The 23,801-nt window shown below is 44.1% G+C and overlaps 1 protein-coding gene across 1 annotated transcript in view; it reads left to right on the top strand.

Annotated features, from left to right (window-relative positions):
• The window catches only part of LOC124037879 (discoidin domain-containing receptor 2-like), a 57,985-nt gene extending 40,628 nt beyond the window's left edge, over positions 1 to 17,357 (top strand). The window contains exons 3-18 of the mRNA XM_046353067.1: positions 5,111 to 5,213; positions 6,610 to 6,841; positions 7,060 to 7,207; positions 7,557 to 7,659; positions 8,655 to 8,838; positions 9,063 to 9,134; positions 9,290 to 9,458; positions 9,599 to 9,670; positions 10,455 to 10,591; positions 10,786 to 11,011; positions 11,183 to 11,427; positions 11,664 to 11,791; positions 12,018 to 12,215; positions 15,322 to 15,556; positions 15,856 to 16,005; positions 16,113 to 17,357. Coding sequence (XP_046209023.1) covers positions 5,111 to 5,213; positions 6,610 to 6,841; positions 7,060 to 7,207; positions 7,557 to 7,659; positions 8,655 to 8,838; positions 9,063 to 9,134; positions 9,290 to 9,458; positions 9,599 to 9,670; positions 10,455 to 10,591; positions 10,786 to 11,011; positions 11,183 to 11,427; positions 11,664 to 11,791; positions 12,018 to 12,215; positions 15,322 to 15,556; positions 15,856 to 16,005; positions 16,113 to 16,244 — 2,534 coding nt within the window. The 3' untranslated portion in view covers positions 16,245 to 17,357. The remainder of the gene's footprint in view (positions 1 to 5,110; positions 5,214 to 6,609; positions 6,842 to 7,059; positions 7,208 to 7,556; positions 7,660 to 8,654; positions 8,839 to 9,062; positions 9,135 to 9,289; positions 9,459 to 9,598; positions 9,671 to 10,454; positions 10,592 to 10,785; positions 11,012 to 11,182; positions 11,428 to 11,663; positions 11,792 to 12,017; positions 12,216 to 15,321; positions 15,557 to 15,855; positions 16,006 to 16,112) is intronic.
• Positions 17,358 to 23,801: the final 6,444 nt, after the last annotated feature.

Here is a 23,801-nt window from a genome sequence, read left to right as displayed (position 1 = left end):
TGAGTACCGGGTTCTGCCGTTCGGTCTCGCCAATGCGCCAGCTGTTTTTCAGGCATTAGTTAATGATGTTCTGAGAGACATGCTGAACATTTTTGTTTTTGTCTATCTTGACGATATCCTGATTTTTTCTCCGTCACTCGAGATTCATGTTCAGCACGTTCGACGTGTTCTACAGCGCCTTTTAGAGAATTGTCTCTACGTAAAGGCTGAGAAGTGCTCTTTTCATGTCTCCTCCGTTACTTTTCTCGGTTCCGTTATTTCCGCTGAAGGCATTCAGATGGATTCCGCTAAGGTCCAAGCTGTCAGTGATTGGCCCGTTCCAAGGTCACGTGTCGAGTTGCAGCGCTTTTTAGGTTTCGCTAATTTCTATCGGCGTTTCATTCGTAATTTCGGTCAAGTTGCTGCCCCTCTCACAGCTCTTACTTCTGTCAAGACGTGTTTTAAGTGGTCCGGTTCCGCCCAGGGAGCTTTTGATCTTCTAAAAGAACGTTTTACGTCCGCTCCTATCCTCGTTACTCCTGACGTCACTAGACAATTCATTGTCGAGGTTGACGCTTCAGAGGTAGGCGTGGGAGCCATTCTATCCCAGCGCTTCCAGTCTGACGATAAGGTTCATCCTTGCGCTTATTTTTCTCATCGCCTGTCGCCATCTGAGCGCAACTATGATGTGGGTAACCGTGAACTGCTCGCCATCCGCTTAGCCCTAGGCGAATGGCGACAGTGGTTGGAGGGGGCGACCGTTCCTTTTGTCGTTTGGACAGACCATAAGAACCTTGAGTACATCCGTTCTGCCAAACGACTTAATGCCCGTCAAGCTCGTTGGGCGTTGTTTTTCGCTCGTTTCGAGTTTGTGATTTCTTACCGTCCGGGTAGCAAGAACACCAAGCCTGATGCCTTATCCCGTCTGTTTAGTTCTTCTGTGGCTTCTACTGATCCCGAGGGGATTCTTCCTTATGGGCGTGTTGTCGGGTTAACAGTCTGGGGAATTGAAAGACAGGTTAAGCAAGCACTCACGCACACTGCGTCGCCGCGCGCTTGTCCTAGTAACCTCCTTTTCGTTCCTGTTTCCACTCGTCTGGCTGTTCTTCAGTGGGCTCACTCTGCCAAGTTAGCGGGTCATCCCGGTGTTCGAGGCACTCTTGCGTCTATTCGCCAGCGCTTTTGGTGGCCGACTCAGGAGCGTGACACGCGCCGTTTCGTGGCTGCCTGTTCGGACTGCGCGCAGACTAAGTCGGGTAACTCTCCTCCTGCCGGTCGTCTCAGACCGCTCCCCATTCCTTCTCGACCATGGTCTCACATTGCCTTAGACTTCATTACCGGTCTGCCTTTGTCTGCGGGGAAGACTGTGATTCTGACGGTTGTCGATAGGTTCTCTAAGGCGGCACATTTCATTCCCCTCGCTAAACTTCCTTCCGCTAAGGAGACGGCACAAATCATTATTGAGAATGTATTCAGAATTCATGGCCTCCCGTTAGACGCCGTTTCAGACAGAGGTCCGCAATTCACGTCACAGTTTTGGAGGGAGTTCTGTCGTTTGATTGGTGCGTCCGTCAGTCTCTCTTCCGGGTTTCATCCCCAGTCTAACGGTCAAGCAGAGAGGGCCAATCAGACGATTGGTCGCATACTACGCAGCCTTTCTTTCAGAAACCCTGCGTCTTGGGCAGAACAGCTCCCCTGGGCAGAATACGCTCACAATTCGCTTCCTTCGTCTGCTACCGGGTTATCTCCGTTTCAGAGTAGTCTGGGTTACCAGCCTCCTCTGTTCTCATCCCAGCTTGCCGAGTCCAGCGTTCCCTCCGCTCAAGCGTTTGTCCAACGTTGTGAGCGCACCTGGAGGAGGGTGAGGTCTGCACTTTGCCGTTACAGGGCACAGACGGTGAGAGCCGCCAATAAACGCAGGATTAAGAGTCCAAGGTATTGTTGCGGCCAGAGAGTGTGGCTTTCCACTCGCAACCTTCCTCTTACGACAGCTTCTCGTAAGTTGACTCCGCGGTTCATTGGTCCGTTCCGTGTCTCCCAGGTCGTCAATCCTGTCGCTGTGCGACTGCTTCTTCCGCGACATCTTCGTCGCGTCCATCCTGTCTTCCATGTCTCCTGTGTTAAGCCCTTTCTTCGCACCCCGTTCGTCTTCCCTCCCCCTCCCGTCCTTGTCGAGAGCGCACCTATTTACAAGGTACATAAAATTATGGACATGCGTTCTCGGGGACGGGGTCACCAATACCTAGTGGATTGGGAGGGTTACGGTCCTGAGGAGAGGAGTTGGGTTCCGTCTCGGGACGTGCTGGACCGTTCGCTCATCGATGATTTCCTCCGTTGCCGCCAGGATTCCTCCTCGAGTGCGCCAGGAGGCGCTCGGTGAGTGGGGGGTACTGTCATGTTTGTCATTTATTGTCATGTCTTGTCCCTGTGCTCCCCATGCTATTCGTTTCCCTCTGCTGGTCTTGTTTGGTTCTATCCTTCTCTCTCCCCCTCCCTCTCTCACTCTCTCGCTCTCTCTTCTCTCTGTCGTTCCGTTCCTGCTCCCAGCTGTTCCTATTCCCCTAATCATCATTTAGTCTTCCCACACCTGTTCCCGATCCTTTCCCCTGATTAGACTCCCTATTTATTCCTTTGTGATCCGTTCCTGTTCCGTCGGTTCCTTGTATTGTATTCACCATGCTGTGATTGCGTTTCGCCCTGTCCTGTCGTGTTTTTTGCCGTGATTGTGTATCACCCTGTCCTGTCGTGTTTTGTGCCTTCATCAGACGCTGCGTGTGAGCAGGTGTCTCAGTCGACTACGGCCTGCGCCTACCCGAAGCGACCTGCAGTCTGTGGCCGCTTCTCCAGCTGTTTTCCCCTCTACAAATCTAGAGGATGTCAGTTATTCCGTTTTGAACATTATTAAACTCTGTTTCTGTTAAGTCGCTTTTGGGTCCTCTTTTACCTGCATGACATACTGAAGAGTAATGTCATTCACATAGTATGTGTTAGTACTGTAGACAATCTGGATTACAGTAAATGTTTCTGAATGTACACTTACTTGCACATACTGAGCTCGCAGTTCTTTCACCCTTGGTGAGTTGCGCTCAAAAGGTACTCTGTATACGTGTTTCATTCGCATCCTGTTACGATGGAGGACACGGGCAATTGTGGAAATGCTCCCACTGTCGATTCCCTGGAAGTGTGTGTTGTCTTGTATCACTCGTTCCTGGATTTCTCTGAGTCGTATTGCATTATCTTGAAGGACCATGCCAACTATAACGGCCTCTTGCTCCCGAGTGAATATAGCTGTCCTTCCACCTGCATGTGGTAGCCTTGCAATTCTACAAAAAGTAGTTGTGCAGTTACAAAACATATTCATGCAGTACAATACATACAGTGATTAACTTTACAAATGTCTATTGAAACAGCTGCATATAGTGTAGTACAGTAAATTTGCAATTACAAAAATACAGTAGTAAACTGTACCTGTTCTCTTCTCTGAATGTCCTTACTATGGTGGACACAGAAAATCGGCTCAAATTGGGTTGCACTCTAAGTCCTGCTTCCCTCATTGTTAGTCCATGGACAAGAACATGGTCTACAACTGTTGGTGGAATTTCATCAGATATTTCCACTCTTTGTCTTCCTCTTCCTCTTCGTCCTCCTCTTCCTCTTTCTTGTCCTCCTCTTCCTCTTTCTTGCCCTCCTCCTCCTCTTCCTCCTCGTCGCCCACCTCACATGCTCACTCGTCTTCTCACATTGTTTCTTCTATCCATTCTCAGACTTTCTCTTTCCCACCTTCAACAACCTGTTTGCTCTCTGAACTGGCGTATATTGGTTGTGTCGCAGCATTTGAAACGGGTTAAATCAATTTTGAGTGGTTGTGTTCAATCAATGACATGTGTTCTCTATTTTGTATTTGATCGTTGCCACTTGTGTTTACCAGTATGGATGACATGTGCATTAGAGTGCAGAATGTGTTTTGGAGAATGAGAATGTGTTCAGAGTTTTGCTGAAAAGTCGAAGTGAGATCTGCAAATGGTGTTGTACCATGTGAAATGGTTTAAGGTATTGACAACAGACGGCATAATTAGCGAAATGAGTTCAGGCAACTGAGGACTTTGTTCAGCCAATGGGTTTTAGTGTTTCAGCAACTGAGAAAACCTGTAATGGTTAGCATCAGTTTTCTACTGAGTCGAGAAGACCGTTGAAGCAATGCTATGGCCAGTGATTATTATTAACCTCAATAAATAATCCATCAACTCCCAGCCCTAACCCTAATATTGATGGAAAAATCACCTTCTATTTTTACTTCCAGAAACAGCAACAAAGTAAAGAAATTCTATTTCAGGCGTGTAAAAGTTCAAAAGATACCATCTCTTCCATTTCACACGTAGTTATCCGCTTGCCCAGCGGATCACAGTGAAACAGGATGAAATGTTCAAACGCCCACAGTTAACTTTGATCGTGTCCACTCTGCGACAGGGGAAAGACCACACAGGAGCAAGAGGGTATTCTCTAAAACACACACACTCACTCACTACCCCTTATGTTTGCACTGGCAGAGAGGTTGAATGGATCCCTGCTCTTTCTTTCAATAAAGTAACCACACTCTTAGTGCTGGGTAGAGGGGATGTGTTTTTGTGCCCACCCTGACCCTGACTAAACGCCCACCGCTCTCTCAATTTCAGATTGTGATGACTCGAGATTTGATTTTAGAGGAAGGGAGTAGGAGGGTGTATGTCTGTGGTTTATAATAATTCATAATAATGATTCATGTCTGAAGGTCTATGGTATATAGACAACACCACTGTGGTTGGTCTGGCTGGGCTGGGCTGGGGGAGTTATGATTAAAACCCAGTATATAGTGTTTAAAACCATGGCACCAGGTGGAGGAGATTAGACTCATAATCCAGGTCAATACAGACTGTGTGTTTATGTCTGAGACCTCAACTTGGTGTAGTGCAGGTGGTCCCGTGAACCGTGCTCGCGTGACGAGTAAACTTTGCCTGTGGTAGCTCCTTGAGCTAATGTCTATGCTTTACATTGTTTCGATAACGGGCTGTTCATACTTGAGCGCATGTTTGGGTGGTGTGTGCGTGACTCTGTATTTGCGTGTGTGTGTACTAAAAGCTGTCTTGTGTTGTAGGTGTGTGTCGGTACCCTCTGGGGATGTCAGGAGGGCAGATTCAGGATGAAGACATCTCTGCCTCCAGTCAGTGGTCTGAGTCGACTGCTGCTAGATACGGCAGGTACTGTATACACACACACACACACACACACACACACACACACACACACACACACACACACACACACACACACACACACACACACACACACACACACACACACACACACACACACACACACACACACACACACACACTGAGTGTACAAAACATAATATTGAGTTGCACCCCCTTTTGCCCTCAGAACAGCCTCAATTAGTCAGGGCGTGGACTCCACAAGGTGTCAAGTGTTCCACAGGGATGCTGGCCCATGTTGACTTCAATGCTTCCCACAGTTGTGTCAAGTTGGCTGGATGTCCTATGGGTGGTGAACCATTCTTGACACACACGGGAAACTGTTGAGTGTGAAAAACTCTGCTGCGTTGCAGATCTTGACACAAACCGGTGCACCTGGCACCTACTACCATACCTCGTTCAAAGGCTCTTCAATCTTTTGTCTTGTCCATTCACCCACTGAATGACACATACACACAATCTGTGTCTCATTTGTCTCAAGGCTTAAAATTTGTTCTTTAACCAGTCTCCTCCCTTCATCTACACTGATTGAAGTGGATTTAGTAAGTGACATCAATAAAGGATCATAGCTTTCACCTGGATTCACCTGATTAGTCTATGTCATGGAAAGAACATGTGTTCCTAATGGTTTGTACACTCAGTGTATACATACATACATCTCAACTTCAATTTAGTAGACTGGACACGTACATGCGCCCCCAGAACTACATACATGAACTCTCATGTACACTCGTATGCACTCACACACAAACGTTTTCAATAGCGTGTGTGTGTTTTCAATAGACTGCACATCAATTCCCGCTCTCAGCTTATTGTGGATAAGCCTAGAAAGAGCAAGAGACAAAGAAACCGAGAGAGAGGGATTGAATGTGTGTGTGCATATGTGTGCGTGTTGGAGAGTGTGGGTGGCCTACACTCAGTGTAAGGAACGTAATCTATGTTATTTTTATTCTGACCTAGCTTCCCCTCTCCCTTGCCAGCTCAGCCCTAAATGAACACTTTCACATTAATTTACGACAAAGGTGTTTGTTTAATAGGCTGTATGAACTGACATCCAGTCACCACACTCACTTTCCACTCAGCTCTTCTTTCCCTCTCTTTCTGTGTTCTCCTGCCTCCCTTTCGCTCATTTTCACACTCATTTTTTTCTATGTGTTATCTTCCCCACTCCTCTCCTCCCTCTACTTCCCCACTCCTCTCTCCCTCTACTTCCTCTCTCCTCTCTCCCTCTACTTCCTCTCTCCTCTCTCCCTCTACTTCCTCTCTCCTCTCTCCCTCTACTTCCTCTCTCCTCTCTCCCTCTACTTCCTCTCTCCTCTCTCCCTCTACTTCCTCTCTCCTCTCTCCCTCTACTTCCCCACTCCTCTCCTCCCTCTCTCAGGTTGGACTTTGAGGAGGGTGATGGCGCGTGGTGTCCAGAGAGAACGGTGGAACCAGACAGCCTGAAGGAGTTCCTCCAGGTAGACCTGCGCTCCCTCCACTTCATCACCCTGGTGGGCACCCAGGGCCGCCACGCAGGGGGCATCGGCAACGAGTTTGCCCAGATGTACAAGATCAAATACAGCCGTGACGGCAGCCGCTGGATCTCCTGGAGGAACAGGCAAGGCAACCAGGTAATCAATCAGTTTTATTATTGATGAAGTTGATTATTGGTTGACAGGGACAGGAATATAAAAATGTTGATCATAAAATATTGATTGATAATGGTACTACTGGTGATTTGTGAGGACGATCTAGGTGGCTAAGGTAACTGGAAAGGGTGAGTTATTGCTTATTATTTAGGCGAATTGATTGATTGATTGATTATTATCTGTGGGTGACATGGCTATAGGTCATTGAGGGGAACAGGAATGCATATGACATCATGCTGAAGGACCTGGAGCCTCCGATCATCGCCCGCTTCGTGAGGTTCATGCCCGTCTCAGACCACTCTATGAACGTCTGCATGAGGGTGGAGCTCTACGGCTGTGAATGGCTCGGTAAGACAGGGGGAGGAGAAAGGGAGATGTGGAGGAGCTCCCTATTGTGAACCATAGGTAGACATATGTAGCACATGGGGATGTGTGAAACTTACTCCTCAGCCTGAAGTGTCGCCACTTGCGCCGCCGAATTGCGAGCCTTTCACATGGCACTGACTGGTAAGACGCTTCAGGAGGTTGGTCACGTGTGCTAGCAAGGCAGAGGTCCTGGGATCGAGCTTCAGCGTGAGTGGAATCAGGAGGAAGTTGTACACGCTAAGAAACAGTGTGACATCCTTTACACAGAGTTCGGCAAACAGTGTTTAGGATTCAGCTCAGTAGGCTAATACAGAGTCCCTCTCTCTGCCAGACGGTTTGGTGTCCTACAACGCTCCAGCAGGAGAACAGATGAGTCTAGAGGGCCAGCCTGTCCACTTCAACGACTCGGTGTACGACGGAGCCGTCATCCACAGGTGGGTGTGCATCGCTCCTACTTTCATCCTCCCTCATCATCTTGCTCTTCCTCCTTTCTCTTTTTCTTCCTTGTCCTTATTCTTTCTCCTTTTCATTCTGCCTGTCTTAAAGTATCCCTCCTCTCGCTCGGTTTATCCAACCTCATCCTTAGTTCTTCCTCTCCTCCTTTGTCCTTCCTTGACCAATTCCGGAGTTGTGGTTCCACACTGGCCCTGTTATTGCCTGGTTGTTGTAGTTACGGCAGGATGTAGACAGCGCAAAGGCATGGGTCACTGTGGTTTTGTCACGCATACACACACACACATACATACACACACACACAAGAATGCTTCTCTGCACAGTAATGCACTGGACTGTTACGAACACACAGAGACAATTACACCCACACATGACTTCTGGTGCATAAACGCGTGCGAGAGTTTGAGTCAGTGTCTTTGGACTAAAACTTGACTTTTTGAGAACATAAATGACTATATGGGTATCCTTGCTGCCTTTCTGTGTTGGTGTTTGAGTCAATGTGTGCTGAATAATTTCCTCCATGACGCTGCCCTCAGTTTCTCTGCTATAGACAGACTTCTATCTCTATTTATCTCTCTGCTTCTCTTTCTCTCCCTCTCTCTCTGAGTTTGAGTCTGTGAATGTTGTCTGAGAAGAGAAAATGGCTCAGGTTTTGATACCACTGCCAAGAGGAGATGAATGTGGAAAAGATGATGCTACCACCTAGTGGTCGGTGGAGGGAAGTTGAACAAACAGATAGCGGAATAGTTTCTCTCAAGCTTCCCTTTCACAAAATGAATATTGTACATTGTAAAATAAATACTTGGTAATTAAACATGAAAATAGCAATTATTCTGTGTCAAGCAAGGTTGTCAACACAGAGACTCTCTGGTTCCCCCAAAAAACATATTTTTAGTTTGTATTTTGACTACCTCAAAATCCGCCAACTCTGAGCTATATCTTTATCTGTTCTTCTCTCTATCTTCTCCATATCCAGTATGACGGAGGGCCTGGGCCAGCTGACTGATGGGATGTGTGGATTAGATGACTTCACCCACAGCCACGTCTACAATGTGTGGCCTGGCTACGACTATGTAGGTTGGACCAACGAGAGCTTCCCCAACGGATACGTGGAGATCATGTTCGAGTTCGACCGCACACGCAACTTCACCACCATGAAGGTGTGGGTGGGTGGGTGGGTGCTGGTGTCAGGGGCTGTTATCTCCCAGCTGTTTACAGTGTGCATAAGGGGAGTTGGTATTTTTTTAATTCCCAAATTACAGGCATTACAGTTCTAAATCTTTCAGCTTTTTGACCCTTTTTCCAATCAACAGACCACATTTTCACAGATTTCAGTCTCCACAACGTATTCCCCTCTTGCTCACCCATCTCTCTCTGTCTCTAGGTGCACTGTAACAACATGTTCATGCAGCATATCAAGGCATTCCGCCAGGTTGTGTGTTACTTCCGTTCAGAGGCTGACTGGGAGGCCACGCCCCTTTCCTTCAGCCCTGTGGTGGATGACGTCAATCCCAGCGCCCGATTCATCACTGTCTCTCTGGCCAATCACATGGCCAGTGCTATGAAGTGCCATTTCTAACAGAACATGTTGTGTGTTACTTCCGTTCCGAGGCTGACTGGGAGGCCACGCCCCTTTCCTTCAGCCCTGTGGTGGATGACGTCAATCCCAGCGCCCGATTCATCACTGTCTCTCTGGCCAATCACATGGCCAGTGCTATGAAGTGCCATTTCTACTTCGCTGACGCCTGGATGATGTTTAGCGAAATCACCTTCCAGTCAGGTAAATTTTTACACACACACACAAGAGATCACCTCCAAATCATGTACTGTAGAGAAAACACACCCTGTTTGGTTTGAATATTAATCTGTAAAGTATTATCAGTGCTTTGTTGTGATTTACGTCTGTCTGTTCTCTTCCAGACACAGCCATGTACAATACTACCCTGACTCCACCCAAGACTGGCAGTGGCCCCCCCACCAGCACTCAACCAGGTCAGTTCCCACTACACATGCATTACACACACGCTTTATCAGTTTTTACCTCCTTTACCACACACTCCCAGCCGTGAGCAATGGCTGTGGCCAAAACCCACTTCCTGCTTTAAGATCGGACCCTTTTTTTTCAATTTTCGTCTAAAATGACATACCCAAATCTAACAGCCTATAGCTCACTACTTGAAACAAGGATATGCATATTCTTGATACCATTTAAAAGGAAATACTTTGAATTTAGTGGAAATATGAAATTAATGTAGGAGAATATAACACATTAGTTCTGGTAAAAGATAATACAAAGAAAAAACATGCATATTTTTTTGTACTGTCTTGGAAAGGCCATATTGTATTATTCCAGCCCGGGTGCAATTTAGATTTTGGCCACTAGATGGCAGCAGTGTATGTGCAACGTTTTGGACTGATACAATGAATCATTGCATTTCTGTTCAAAATGTTGTATGAAGACTGCCCAAATGTGCCTAATTGGTTTATTAATAACTTTTCAAGTTCATAGCTGTGCACTCTCCTCAAACAATGGCATGGTATTCTTTCACTTGTAATATCTGCTGTAAATTGGACAGTGCAGTTAGGATTAAGAAGAATTTAAGCTTTCTGACAATATCAGATATGTCTATGTCCTGGGAAATGTTCTTGTTACTTACAACCTCATGCTAATCACATTCACCTATATTAGCTCAACCGTCCCGAGGGGACCCACCCATCCTGTAGAGGTTAATTCTATCATCCAATCGAATGGTGTCTTCCCCCATCCCCTCCCCAGGGGATGACCCCACCCACAAAATAGACGACAGCAACACAAGAATTCTGATTGGCTGCCTGGTGGCCATCATCTTCATCCTCGTCGCCATCATCGTCATCATCCTCTGGAGGCAGGTCTGGCAAAAGATGCTGGAGAAGGTGAGAGATCCTGCCTGTTCACACACGTTTTATCTGATTCACAAAGCGTTTTCATGCACCATGTCTCTGAATGTGAAAGTTAGTTTGTTACTATCGGGAAATGCAAAATATTATACAAATCTTACTATTTACCATGTGTTGATCAATCAGGACTGGTCAGATGTGTCTCTTCACCCCAGCATCCTTTATTCTAGGCCTCGCGGCGGATGCTGGACGATGAACTAACTGCTAGTCTGTCACTACAGAGCGAGACATTCGCCTACAGCCACAACAACCCTTCATCATCATCATCATCAGCACCCAGCGAACAGGAGTCTAGCTCCACCTACGAGCGTATCTTCCCCCTGGGCCCTGACTACCAGGAGCCTTCACGACTGATACGCAAGCTGCCTGAGTTCTCCCACAGCTCGGAGGAGGCCGGTAAGTAGACACAAAGGCAGGGTTTAAAATGACCAGAAAACCCATATGCTGGAGTTGGGTTACGGAGGTTGGAAAGATGGGATGTCTGCATTCTGTAAGCATGAAGTCGCCCTATTGTGTATTATCATGTCATATTGCTGATTTATCTTCAACTCTTTTCTCCGGTTCCAGCATTGACCAGCACAGTGGTGGCAGTGACAGCCTCCAAGGCTCCCACGGCAACATTTGCCCAGGACGGAGTCCCTCACTATGCCGAGGCAGACGTCGTCAACCTGCAGGGCGTAACTGGGGGCAACACGTACGCGGTCCCTGCTCTAACCATGGACCTGCTGTCAGGGAAGGACGTGGCGGTGGAAGAGTTCCCCAGGAAACTGCTCACCTTTAAAGAAAAGCTGGGCGAGGGACAATTTGGAGAGGTTTGTGCTCTCTGGACTTCACATAGTAAGCAGAAATCAATTCTGTGAACGATTTACATTACGTCACTTAAACACATCTCTTATGCTCTTCTGAGATAAAGAACATTGATCAGGGTCATCGAATAGATTCATCTCGAGAAAAAGCTTTCACAACCTTTGTGGTTCTTTAGAACCATCGTTAGTGACCATTAGATGTAGTGTGTTGAACAGAGGCTCCATGTTTCGTCCCCCTACAGGTCCACCTGTGTGAGGCAGAGGGCATGCAGGAGTTTATGGATGAGGATTTCTCCTTTGACATCAGTGACAACCAGCCAGTACTGGTGGCTGTTAAGATGCTAAGGGCAGACGCTAACAAAAACGCCAGGTGAGGGGGGCCACGTTCCTGATAGGGGAATACAGTGAATGTCTGCACATACTGCTCTCAGATGTATTGTCCACATAGACATGTTTTTGAGTGATTCTTCCAGCACCAGTACACCTTTTGAATGTGTGTGTTGTGCGATATATTCCCATATATTGATCAAAGCTCTCACAGTCTCCCCTCTGACTTCTAACCTCTGCCCTTGTCTGTGTTCCTATGTTATCATCAGGAACGACTTCCTGAAGGAGATTAAGATCATGTCTCGACTGAAGGACCCTAACATCATCCGTCTGCTGGCTGTGTGTATCTGCAGTGACCCCCTCTGCATGATCACAGAGTACATGGAGAATGGAGACCTCAACCAGTTCCTGTCCCGCCATGAACCTGAGGGACAGCTAGCGCTCATCAGCAACGCACCCACTGTCAGGTAAGGTTGAGGGGAGGTGTGTGTGTGTGTGTGTGTGTGTGTGTGTGTGTGTGTGTGTGTGTGTGTGTGTGTGTGTGTGTGTGTGTGTGTGTGTGTGTGTGTGTGTGTGTGTGTGTGTGTGTGTGTGTGTGTGTGTGTGTGTGTGTGTGTGTGTGTGTGTCGATCCAACCATTGTTAGCGCATAAAATGCAAATTTCTTTATTGTGCTGTATTCCTCTGAGCATGCCACCCAAAGCGCACTCAAGAACTGGGCACCCCTAAGCGCATCCCTGATTTGGCTCGAAGTCTGGAATTCAATCAGCTCAGTTTGAATTGCGGCCTCATCCAACAAGGGTATTGTTTTCTTGGCAAAGGAGGAGAATTATCCACCTGGGCGGACTGTGAGAGGATCAAGTACAAACGTAATGATATCCTTGGGCAAGCTGTAGTCTTCAAATCTGGTGGAGAAGTTGTCCCTCAGCTGCTTGATGTAATCTTCCACCACCTCGGTGACAATGCAGCGGCCTTGTCCCTCTGTCCAAATCGAACAACTCAAGCTTCCTAGTAAAAGCCTCAACTTTTTCCACCTTGTCCACGACTGTTTTCGCTCTGACTTGTAACTGCAGATTTAACCCGTTTAAGTGACAGAATATGTCAGCCAAAAAAGCCATGTGTTGGGTAGCTTGCAGTTAACATTTCAAGCTACTTTGAAAGTTCCATGCTTAGATTCATAATGACGTCTGAGATGGAATTATTTGCAGCAACATTTTCATTGCTATTAAGACACACTGGCTTGGCATTGGGAAAATATGGTCAAATGAACGCATATCTCTCTGTACATTCTATCCTGAAACTTCCAATTTGATTATCCACCTTTTTCGGAATACTTTTTTGAGAGCAACATTTTCCCTTTTGCTTTCAAGCTATTTGTTCTGAACCAATGTTGATGTTAAAAAAGAAGTGTAGCCTACAGTAGGTTACGTAGACCTGCTTTTCCCCACCAATCAATGCACAGAGAAATAGTCAGAAATAATAATTGAATAGAGACATGGTGATTTTATGAGCGTAATCAGATCAAAATGATTGTTATTGTCACTGAATTAATGATGTACTAATCAGATGTGTTATACATTTTCAATTTGTAGTGTTGGCCAATTGTAATTGCTAATATTACATACTAATTATGTCCTGGCCCGCCGACTATTAGCTCAGAAGAAATTTGGCCTGAAGCCAAACCTAGATGACAAACCCTGATTTAGAGACTATTTCAGATGCATTCGCACTGAGAAGTGAAATTAGTGCTGTCTTTGCATGCAGCCATATTGTGGTTCTCACTGGTTAAACTGATTTTGGGGAACTGTCTTATATAGAAGTTCCTGTAAAATAAAAACTTTTTTAAAAACACACACAAACACTTTCAAAAAAAAATTGTGTCCTGTATGAATGAGATTGTTGTTTGTGGGGGGAAAACAATATTTGTGTAACTAGAAGCATTTGGGAATGCTTAGTAGAAGTTTCACCACGTCATCTGTAATGCTACGAGCAAGGTTTAAAGGGCGAATCTGGGATTCAAACAAAAACAAAGTAGCACTTTAGTCAACAGCTATGGGCTGCAGATGGAGAGATGTAACAACTCTCAAATTCATCGACGGAGCTATGAAGGCAATGATTGACCATCCATGAGATCAAAATGATCAAATATTTTGTACCAAACCCAGATTGCCCCTTTAATTCCAGAGGGCAGGCTTTGAAGGCTATTGACGTAATCAAGCGGCTCTTAAGGCATACATACTAAATATTTATTTGGCATGTGCATGTTGTTCTAGGGTGAAATGATTTCTGACATTTCTACAGATTCATACCGCACATAGATTTTATCAAATGGGGTTTAGTTCACCTCATGTGACTACAAATCTGAAATGATTGAGACTTTCATAGTTTATTTCTAAATATATATTTTAATGCAGATTACCCTACACTATTGACTAACACATGTCATCTTGCAGCGTGGAGTGCATTTTTCCATTTGGTTGTAGCCACAAGCACAGAGGAGATCGGAGAACTGAGGGTTTCGGCCTGTTTCCACCCCTGAACCTAGCTAGCTAGAAAGGTATTTAGCAAACCAGCTAGGATACATGAGTTAATATACAAGCTGTTAAGCCTATAAACTGAGTAAACTAGCTAAAATAGCTAGTGAATATGCTTTATCACAATAATCTAGTAAACTAAAGACTAGTTATTGTATCCACAGGAACCTGTATAATGGTATAGCTAATAAGCCCAGCTATCGGAATGGATAATGTGAACTCTAAATTCACCTAAATTGCCCCTCGGTAAGTCTGTCACTGCAAGTTATCTTGTCCCCTGTTCTGTTTACCTGGCTATGCAAATTAAATTACATTGTCAGTGTAGGTAGGTGTGTGACTGAAAAACAGACATAATTGAGACAGTTGCTTTTAACTCTACTTTAATAAAAGGTTGTCACGAGGCAGTTTTAATCTTTAGTAACAGGTATTTAAATAATACACAATTTTAATGGGTTTTAGTGGTTGTATCATATGACATTTAAAATGATCCCTTGTCATGACAGATGACAGATGTTAAATTCTTCAGCATTTGTGGCAGATTTGATTAACTTTCTTCTGAATCGAAGGGTCCACTGCAAAGTATGCATTGATGTCATATCATGACCCTTTAAGAAAAAAACTTTTTTGTAGCCAAAAATGCATTTTAGGGTTGGTTTCAACATATGATATTAGTGTTTTTCAAATGTGTGCCAAAGTTAAATATTACAATTTTTGTTATGAATTACACCCAATTCACAATACTTTTGTTGTTTAAATTCAACCTCGGACAGTTACACCATATGGCATTTTCACTCTTTGACATGCCAAAACTGTAAAAATGTATCATGCTTTATGATACAGTACATTGATGCGGTGCCAAACGGAGGAGAACATGTAGAAATGTGATGCAAGAAGATGTTTTGTATTACGGTTTGTATTTACACATTTACAAGGTTATGTGATGATATTATACAACGGGTGGGTCTAATCCTGAATGCTGATTGGTTAAAACCGCATTCCAGCCGGTGTCAACTCTCCTCTCTTTCTCTTCTCTGCTCCAGCTACAGGAACCTGTGCTACATGGCCACTCAGATTGCCTCAGGGATGAGGTACCTCTCCTCGCTCAACTTTGTCCACAGAGACCTGGCCACGAGGAACTGTCTGGTGGGGAAGAACTACACCATCAAGATCGCTGACTTTGGCATGAGCAGGAACCTGTACAGCGGAGACTACTACCGCATCCAGGGCCGGGCCGTGTTGCCCATACGATGGATGTCCTGGGAGAGCATACTGCTGGTGAGGAGGGAGGGAGGGATGGAAACTGGTGAGACGTGGTGCCCCCCTGAGGTGTCATACATAGTGTAGATACCTCAGTTTACTTCACGGAATGAGGCCACTGGCTATCAGACCATTCACAATATGAACCTGACTACATTGCACTCTAGTTATAACAATCCCGGATAAAACGTTAAATCGTTTATGTTTCCTGTAATGGTCCAGTGAATGAAGATTCTGGTTATCAGTTGAACTAGCCCCTTTTTAAGCCATAGAAATCAAATCACCTAATGTCTGTTGTTCTGCCTCTTCACTCCCAGGGTAAGTTCACCACAGCCAGTGACGTGTGGGCGTTTGGGGTGACGCTGTGGGAGACCCTAACCTTCTGTAACGAGCAGCCTTACTCCCAGCTGACTGACGAACAGGTCATAGAGAACACTGGCGAGTTCTTCAGGGACCAGAAACGACAGGTGAGAGAAACACGCACACACACACTCACCCGTGACTCACTCTCTTTTGCTGTACATCTACCTGCCTATGTTCTACTGTGTTGTACCTGATTGTCTATGTGTTGTAGGTCTACCTTCCCCAGCCAGTGCTGTGTCCTGACTCTGTGTATAAGATCATGCTGAATTGTTGGAGGAGGAACACCAAGGAGAGGCCTTCCTTCCAGGACATCCACCGAGCACTGCTGGAGAGCCAAGCTTAGGGCCAGTACCCCTGGGCCAGCACACACACACACACAGACAGACAGACGGACGGATGAAACGCATCAACAACACATTACGCATCCATCAAAAGTTCAACTCAATTCAACTAATGATGCACGGGAAAAGAAATGCAAAAATTACAAATGGCTGTCAGATTGTCTCAGATAGAGAAGCCAAAGTGAATTGTAGCAATGAAAGTTCAGTACTTTTAAAAATGTATAATTTATTCAAAATTATACTATAAATGAGTGTTCCCACCTTGTTTAATGTAGTTTATGGTATTGGCACGTCTATGAATTAAATTGTGTTTTCTTTAAGAAGACTGCTTGAATGTAAAAAAGAATACAAGTTTCATTGATGTCTTAGCAAAAACATAAGTGTTCAGTTTGGAGATTTTTGGTGATTTTTTATATTTGAAAAGGTTATTCATCTCAGTCAGTCTGACAGTCTGACAGTTTATTCAAAGCCAACAGGGATAATTATGTTTTCATAAAAATAATGCATTATAATTATAAGACTTAATATTATAACATTATACCTATTTGCTTTTGATTAAGGAGTTACAAGTGATAAACAAATTCGTAACATGGACATTAACCAAAACTTAAACATGTCTCAACTGTAGTACTCTGGCATACACTCTGCTACAGTGTCTGCCAGTGATATTTGACCAAGAGTGCTCAGAGACATCAATATGTATGTACTTCTCAAATATTCATATTTTGTATTTATATGTATTGTTTATTTGTATGTTCTGTTTGCTTCTTGTTTACAGTACCAGTCAAAAGTTTGGACACACCTACTCGTTCTAGGGTTTATCTTTATTTTTTATATTTTCTACTTTGTAGAATAATAGTGAAGACATCAAAACTATGAAAGAACACATTTGGAATCATGTAGTAACCAAAAATGTGTTAAAGAAATCAAAATATATTTTATATTTGAGATTCTTCAAATAGCCATTCATTGCCTTGAAGACAGATGACACTCTTGGCAATCTCTCAACCAGCTTCACCTGGAATACTTTTCCAACAGTCTTGAAGTCGTCCCCACATATGCTGAGCACTTGTTGGCTGCTTTTCCTTCACTCTGCAGTCTAACTCATCCCAAACCATCTCAATTGGGTTGAGGTTGTGTGATTGTGGAGGCCAGGTCATCTGATGCAGCACTCCGTCACTCTCCTTCTTGGTCACATAGCCCTTACGCAGCCTGGAGGTGTGTTGGGTCATTGTCCTGTTGATAGTCCCACTAAGTGCAAACCAGATGAGATGGTGTATCGCTGCAGAATGCTATGGTTGCCATGCTGGTTAAGCGGGCCTTAAATTCTAAATAAATTACAGACAGTGTCACCAGCAAAGCACCATCACACCTCCTCTATGCTTCATGGTGGGAACCAAACATGCCGAGATCATTCGTTCACCTACTGTCATCAAGCTGTCATCAAGGCAAAGGGTGGCTATTTGAAGAATCTCAAATATTTAAAAAAATCTTCATTTGTTTAACACTTTTTTGGTTACTATGTTTTTTCATATGTTTTATTTCATAGTTTTGATATTTACATTATTATTCTACAATTGAAAAAAAAGAGAAAAAGAGAAAATAAAATAAAACCTTGAATGAGTAGGTGTGCCCAAACGTTTGACTGGTACTATATATTTGGGTACTGATCAGCTTTTATTTTTGCATGGGAAAAGTTGTACATTCAGTTTTATATTTTGTTCAATGTCTTTCGAGAGTGTCATGGAAATTCTAAAGTGAGACTGTAGATTATTTCAAACAACTTTATTATAAGATTTGTAAAAATGGAGCAGTCAACAATCCACTCAACATAGTCCAGAGTTGATAGCTCAAACAAACGGAATTGGCTCTCAGCTTTTATAGAAAAGTCCAACCTCTTTGTCTATGTGGCAGTCCGCTGATGTGTGCAAACAGGTGTGAGGAACATAGTGTATAAAAGGTGTTTAGCTTGTCTGTGCAGATTAAGACTGCTGACGTTGCCACCGTTGTCTGTTCCTTCATGCAAGTTTCCACACAGAAGAGTTCCTGCAGATAGTACAAACGGTATGTCAGATACTTAGGTCGCACCCGACTCTTATCTGTACGCCCAGACGTATGACTAAGTCACATAAGACAAGCCTGCATCAGCTAAAAAAAACACTAGCATATAACAATGGACAATTCTCGAAATAAAAACAGCATAGTATGTCTAATTTTGAAATTTTCCACGACAAGAGTTGTAATGAGAAAATGGCAGTTAGCTTTGTGGGAGGTGGGGTGGAGGATATGTCTTCAATAACATTACAAATGTTTGTTCTAGAGACGCCTAATCTATTCTCATTCATATATGTGACCAAATCACTGTTCAAATCAGATCTGAGATAAGCTGCATTAGTGCGGGTCCATGTTGGCGCCATACTGATCAGACTATGGTGCTAATCAGGATCCAGACTGGAGGAGAGATTATGGGCAAACTGTATGTGCAGAATAGTCTTTGAAAAGTGAAACGTAGGAAAATATGCTTCAAGAGGGAATGTTTTTTAATGGTTCGTGTGTTTGCTACCTTTTATACAACGAATGTTGTTCTAAGCTATTTTTTGTGTTGTATTGAAAGTGTTCAATTTGACAGTTTTTCTGAACAAGAAAGCAACTGTTTATGAAATATCTCTGTTGAAAGAGAGCGAGAGCTGAACGGCCGTTTAAAGGGTTTCTGAATAGAGTTCGGGGTGATAATCAGTCAGAAGGATTTCCGACAATGTCAACTGCACACGAGGACAGTTGTTGTAACACAAGACAGTTACTATAGTAGCTCTCACGATTATAACGTTTTTACACCAATGCCTTTACGGCGTCAGGTTTGAACCCTACAGCTTCCATATGTTATAAACCTGTCTGCAGGCTTCATACCCTACAGGCCTACATTTGACGTCATACTTCCTACAATCACACACACAGATTCAACGTTACTCAGAGGCTTCCTCCTTCTTATCAGCAACCTTTGCCCCTGGAACTTATTATTCACATAGTGGTGTCACTTAATTGCAAACTATTAGTCATAATGCACTATATCTAGTTTATTTTCTGTTATGGGCTGAGACCCAAATCAAACTCTATTCTCTGATGATCTGTGTCCTGTTTTATTTCTGTATTTAATTTTCTCATTTTGTTTTATGATTCTCTCCTGACCATGAACTATGTGTATATTGCCCTGTGGGAAGTATATTTTGTACATATATAGTAGGCCAAAGATAAACATGCTAAATGGTCTGGCTGTCATTTTGCCCCCCCCGTTGGTTTGTTTCGGTAGTGATGATGAGGCATGCGTTGATATTCTTCAGAGCGAAAAGGGACCCGTTCACAGCATCCCAGTGCTTCATTGTTTTTGAATGTTTTATTCTTTTATTATTACAGATAAGCCAGCTATAAAAGAGAATGAGGGTGTACTTACAGTATGTACAGTAATAAAGCTGTTTAGAGGTTATTACTGTGTTATTGCACAAGGAAATTCAATAATGGTTTAGTTTTATTAGATATTTGTATTCTAATGTTTTTTTGCTGATGAAAAAACAGATATTTCAGAGAAAACATCAAATTTGTCTGGGTGATCATTTGTTACAGACAGAAATAAAAAATGAAATCAACAAAATAATGATTTGTCTATTGTATAGCTTTACAATTAAGACTACATTCACAATATGAATAAGAATAAATACATTTGTGACACTTCTAGACTGACTGTGGTCTATCGCTGGGGAGACATCCAATCACATCATGGAAGTGGTTAGCAGGGGGTTCTACCTTTACTCTACTTTAGTAAGTAGTTCAGAAAATGTGTTTCTGTGTTTTATACCTTTATTTAACAAGGCAAGTCAGTTAAGAACAAATTCTTATTTTCAATGACGGCCTTGGAACATTGGGTTAATGACAGATTTTTTTACCTTGTCAGCTCAGGGATTTGATCTTGCAACCTTTCGGTTACTAGTCCACCGCTCTAACCACTAGGCTACCTGCCACCCCTAACAGTTGTCCATTATTATATTAATTTGAATGAGCAAGAATGACTAAAGTCGTGTAATTTACTGGAGCAAACAGATGAAGAAACACAGCGTTGTTGCTTTTTTACTCTCTGTCGCGGTTTATGGTCGAGGAAAATCTATTGCAACTTGCTCTTTCCTTAACTTACTATAGTGGCAGTGAGGTTACTGTACTATTAGAAACTACAATAATGTAAAAATGTGTTGACAGTAGCTGAGGACACGTTTTATACGTTACTGTTGCAGTTAAAGGAAAGATTCACCCATTTTGACTGTTATATCGTTTTTGTGCACCTCATTTCATGTTTTCACGTGTATCTGCAGTAGTGGGGGCGCTCCAGTGGATCACTTTTGTCGAGTTGGTGACCATTGTTGTTCACTGCCTTTCAAAGATGGATAATATGGGGATAAATATTGTCCGACTTGCTCCTACATTTCAACTGCATGAACTTAACAAAAGTCGTGATTAAAGGGCATTAAAGCTTAAATATATTTTTGGGAGCCATGACAAATTTAACATAGAAATGTGGGTTATTGACCTGTCGTTGTTATTGAAAGCAAGTCTGGGAAGCGGTAGATCTGTTCTATGTGTGATATGTCTAAGATACCTGTTTTCAAGTTACATTTTTGCATCTTTTACTTTCAGTTTTTGTTGTATACCAGCATCAAACAGCTGAAAAATCAGTAGCAGGGTTTGAGTAAAGTCACCAGGGAAGCCAAGATGGAAAAAGCCATATTACAACCTATGTGTTGGTATAATTGCTTGTTTGCTTTATAACATGTTAGTTCCTATGCCTTGACACCCTGATATATAGGCCTAAAGTAGAGACAAAAATAAGAAAAAGTGGCAGAATAAATTCAACCACACATTTTTTCATTTAAAAAACCTGAGAGCAATATTGTCCGGTGAAGTTCTCAAAATGTATTGCATGTAACAAACATTTACATTACCTACAGTAAGGTAATGTTTCCAACATTTTTGGACTATTATTGATTTTACAACTATTGATTTAGAACCACAGAGTGTTATTGCAGTTCGTGAAGAAAACAGGAGCTGCCTCCACCTATGCTTAGTCTAATACATTGACAACTAAAAGATACCAAAAACGACGTAGTTCAATCAACGTATGCTAAATATGATGTAGCTGTCCATGGTACTGATTTCTGTGTGTGTGTGTTGTGTATGCATGCAAGTAGAAAAAAACATGTTGACTAACCAAACTTGTAGAGAAGCGCCAATACCATCATCTTTCATGTTGCCTAAACAGTCTATGACTCTGTCATACACTTTTAGTTTTTGTTGTCCTAGGCTACCTGGCTAAAATGCTTGCTCGCCAGCCTAACTCATGAGCAACGAAACTCTAGGCCAGCTAGTTAACATTAGCGTACATGTTGAACTTCCATCCTCTCAGGCCAGGGGCATAATCTATGAATTTATGGTTGGATCAGAATCGCAGTTATAATCATTCGCCAGTATGGAGAATTAAGTAAAACCACAAGTCCGCACAACGAGATGCAACAATTCAAGTTTTTTTTTGTCTATGATGTGATTGGTCTAAAGCCATATCCAAACTGGCTTCCCTTGACACTGTTTTTTGGCATGCAGGGATCATTCACAGCTGAGCTCACTCAGTTTAGCTCAACGCTGATTGGCTATTATTTTATTTTTTTAAATAGCAAGGGAGGCACAACGCTCGTTGTCTTTCCTTGCATTCAATTTTTATTTATTATTTTATTTCGCCTTTATTTAAACGGTATGCTAGTTGAGAACAAGTTCTCATTTACAACTACAACCTGGCCAAGATAAAGCAAAGCAGTGCGACACTGTCATGCTGGTGAATGAGGACCCAAAAGCGACTTGGCGAAAACAGAGTATTTAATCCAGAATAAACTTTACAAAACAAAAAGCATAATACTACACGTAAAGACGAGAACAGACTGGAGACTTGATCGAGAACTGCAGGTTGCCTCGGGAAGGCACTTGAACCTAGCAGACTCAGACACCTGCTCACCACGCAGCATCTGAGGGAAACACGACACGACAGGGCAAAACATAGACACAGCACGGTGAATATAAATGAGGATCCGACAGGGCAGGTACGGGAAACAAGGAGAGAAATAGGGACTCTAATCAGGGAAAAGGAACGGGAACAGGTGTGGGAAGACTAAATGATGATTAGGGGAATAGGAACAGCTGGGAGCAGGAACGGAACGATAGAGAGAAGAGAGAGCGAGAGAGTGAGAGAGGGAGGGGGAGAGAGAGGATAGAAAGAGGGAAAGAACCTAATAAGACCAGCAGAGGGAAACGAATAGAATGGGAAGCACAGGGACAAGACATGATAATAAATGACAAAACATGACAGTACCCCCACTCACCGAGCGCCTCCTGGCGCACTCGAGGAGGAATCCTGGCGGCAACGGAGGAAATCATCAATGAGTGAACGGTCCAGCACGCCCCGAGACGGAACCCAACTCCTCTCCTCAGGACCGTAACCCTCCCAATCCACTAAGTATTGGTGACCCGTCCCCGAGAACGCATGTCCATGATCTTATGTACCTTGTAAATAGGTGCGCTCTCGACAAGGACGGGAGGGGGAGGGAAGACGAACGGGGGTGCGAAGAAAGGGCTTAACACAGGAGACATGGAAGACAGGATGGACGCGACGAAGATGTCGCGGAAGAAGCAGTCGCACAGCGACAGGATTGACGACCTGGGAGACACGGAACGGACCAATGAACCGCGGAGTCAACTTACGAGAAGCTGTCGTAAGAGGAAGGTTGCGAGTGGAAAGCCACACTCTCTGGCCGCAACAATACCTAGGACTCTTAATCCTGCGTTTATTGGCGGCTCTCACAGTCTGTGCCCTGTAGCGGCAAAGTGCAGACCTCACCCTCCTCCAGGTGCGCTCACAACGTTGGACAAACGCTTGAGCGGAGGGAACGCTGGACTCGGCAAGCTGGGAAGAGAATAGAGGAGGCTGGTAACCCAGACTACTCTGAAACGGAGATAACCCGGTAGCAGACGAAGGAAGCGAGTTGTGAGCGTATTCTGCCCAGGGGAGCTGTTCTGCCCAAGACGCAGGGTTTCTGAAAGAAAGGCTGCGTAGTATGCGACCAATCGTCTGATTGGCCCTCTCTGCTTGACCGTTAGACTGGGGATGAAACCCGGAAGAGAGACTGACGGACGCACCAATCAAACGACAGAACTCCTCCAAAACTGTGACGTGAATTGCGGGCCTCTGTCTGAAACGGCGTCTAACGGGAGGCCATGAATTCTGAACACATTCTCGATAATGATTTGTGCCGTCTCCTTAGCGGAAGGAAGTTTAGCGAGGGGAATGAAATGTGCCGCCTTAGAGAACCTATCGACAACCGTAAGAATCACAGTCTTCCCCGCAGACAAAGGCAGACCGGTAATGAAGTCTAGGGCGATGTGAGACCATGGTCGAGAAGGAATGGGGAGCGGTCTGAGACGACCGGCAGGAGGAGAGTTACCCGACTTAGTCTGCGCGCAGTCCGAACAAG

Source organism: Oncorhynchus gorbuscha, linkage group LG06, assembly GCF_021184085.1.
Source record: "Oncorhynchus gorbuscha isolate QuinsamMale2020 ecotype Even-year linkage group LG06, OgorEven_v1.0, whole genome shotgun sequence".
In the NCBI taxonomy this organism is placed as follows: Eukaryota; Metazoa; Chordata; class Actinopteri; order Salmoniformes; family Salmonidae; genus Oncorhynchus; species Oncorhynchus gorbuscha.
This window is presented reverse-complemented; position numbering and strand designations above follow the sequence as displayed.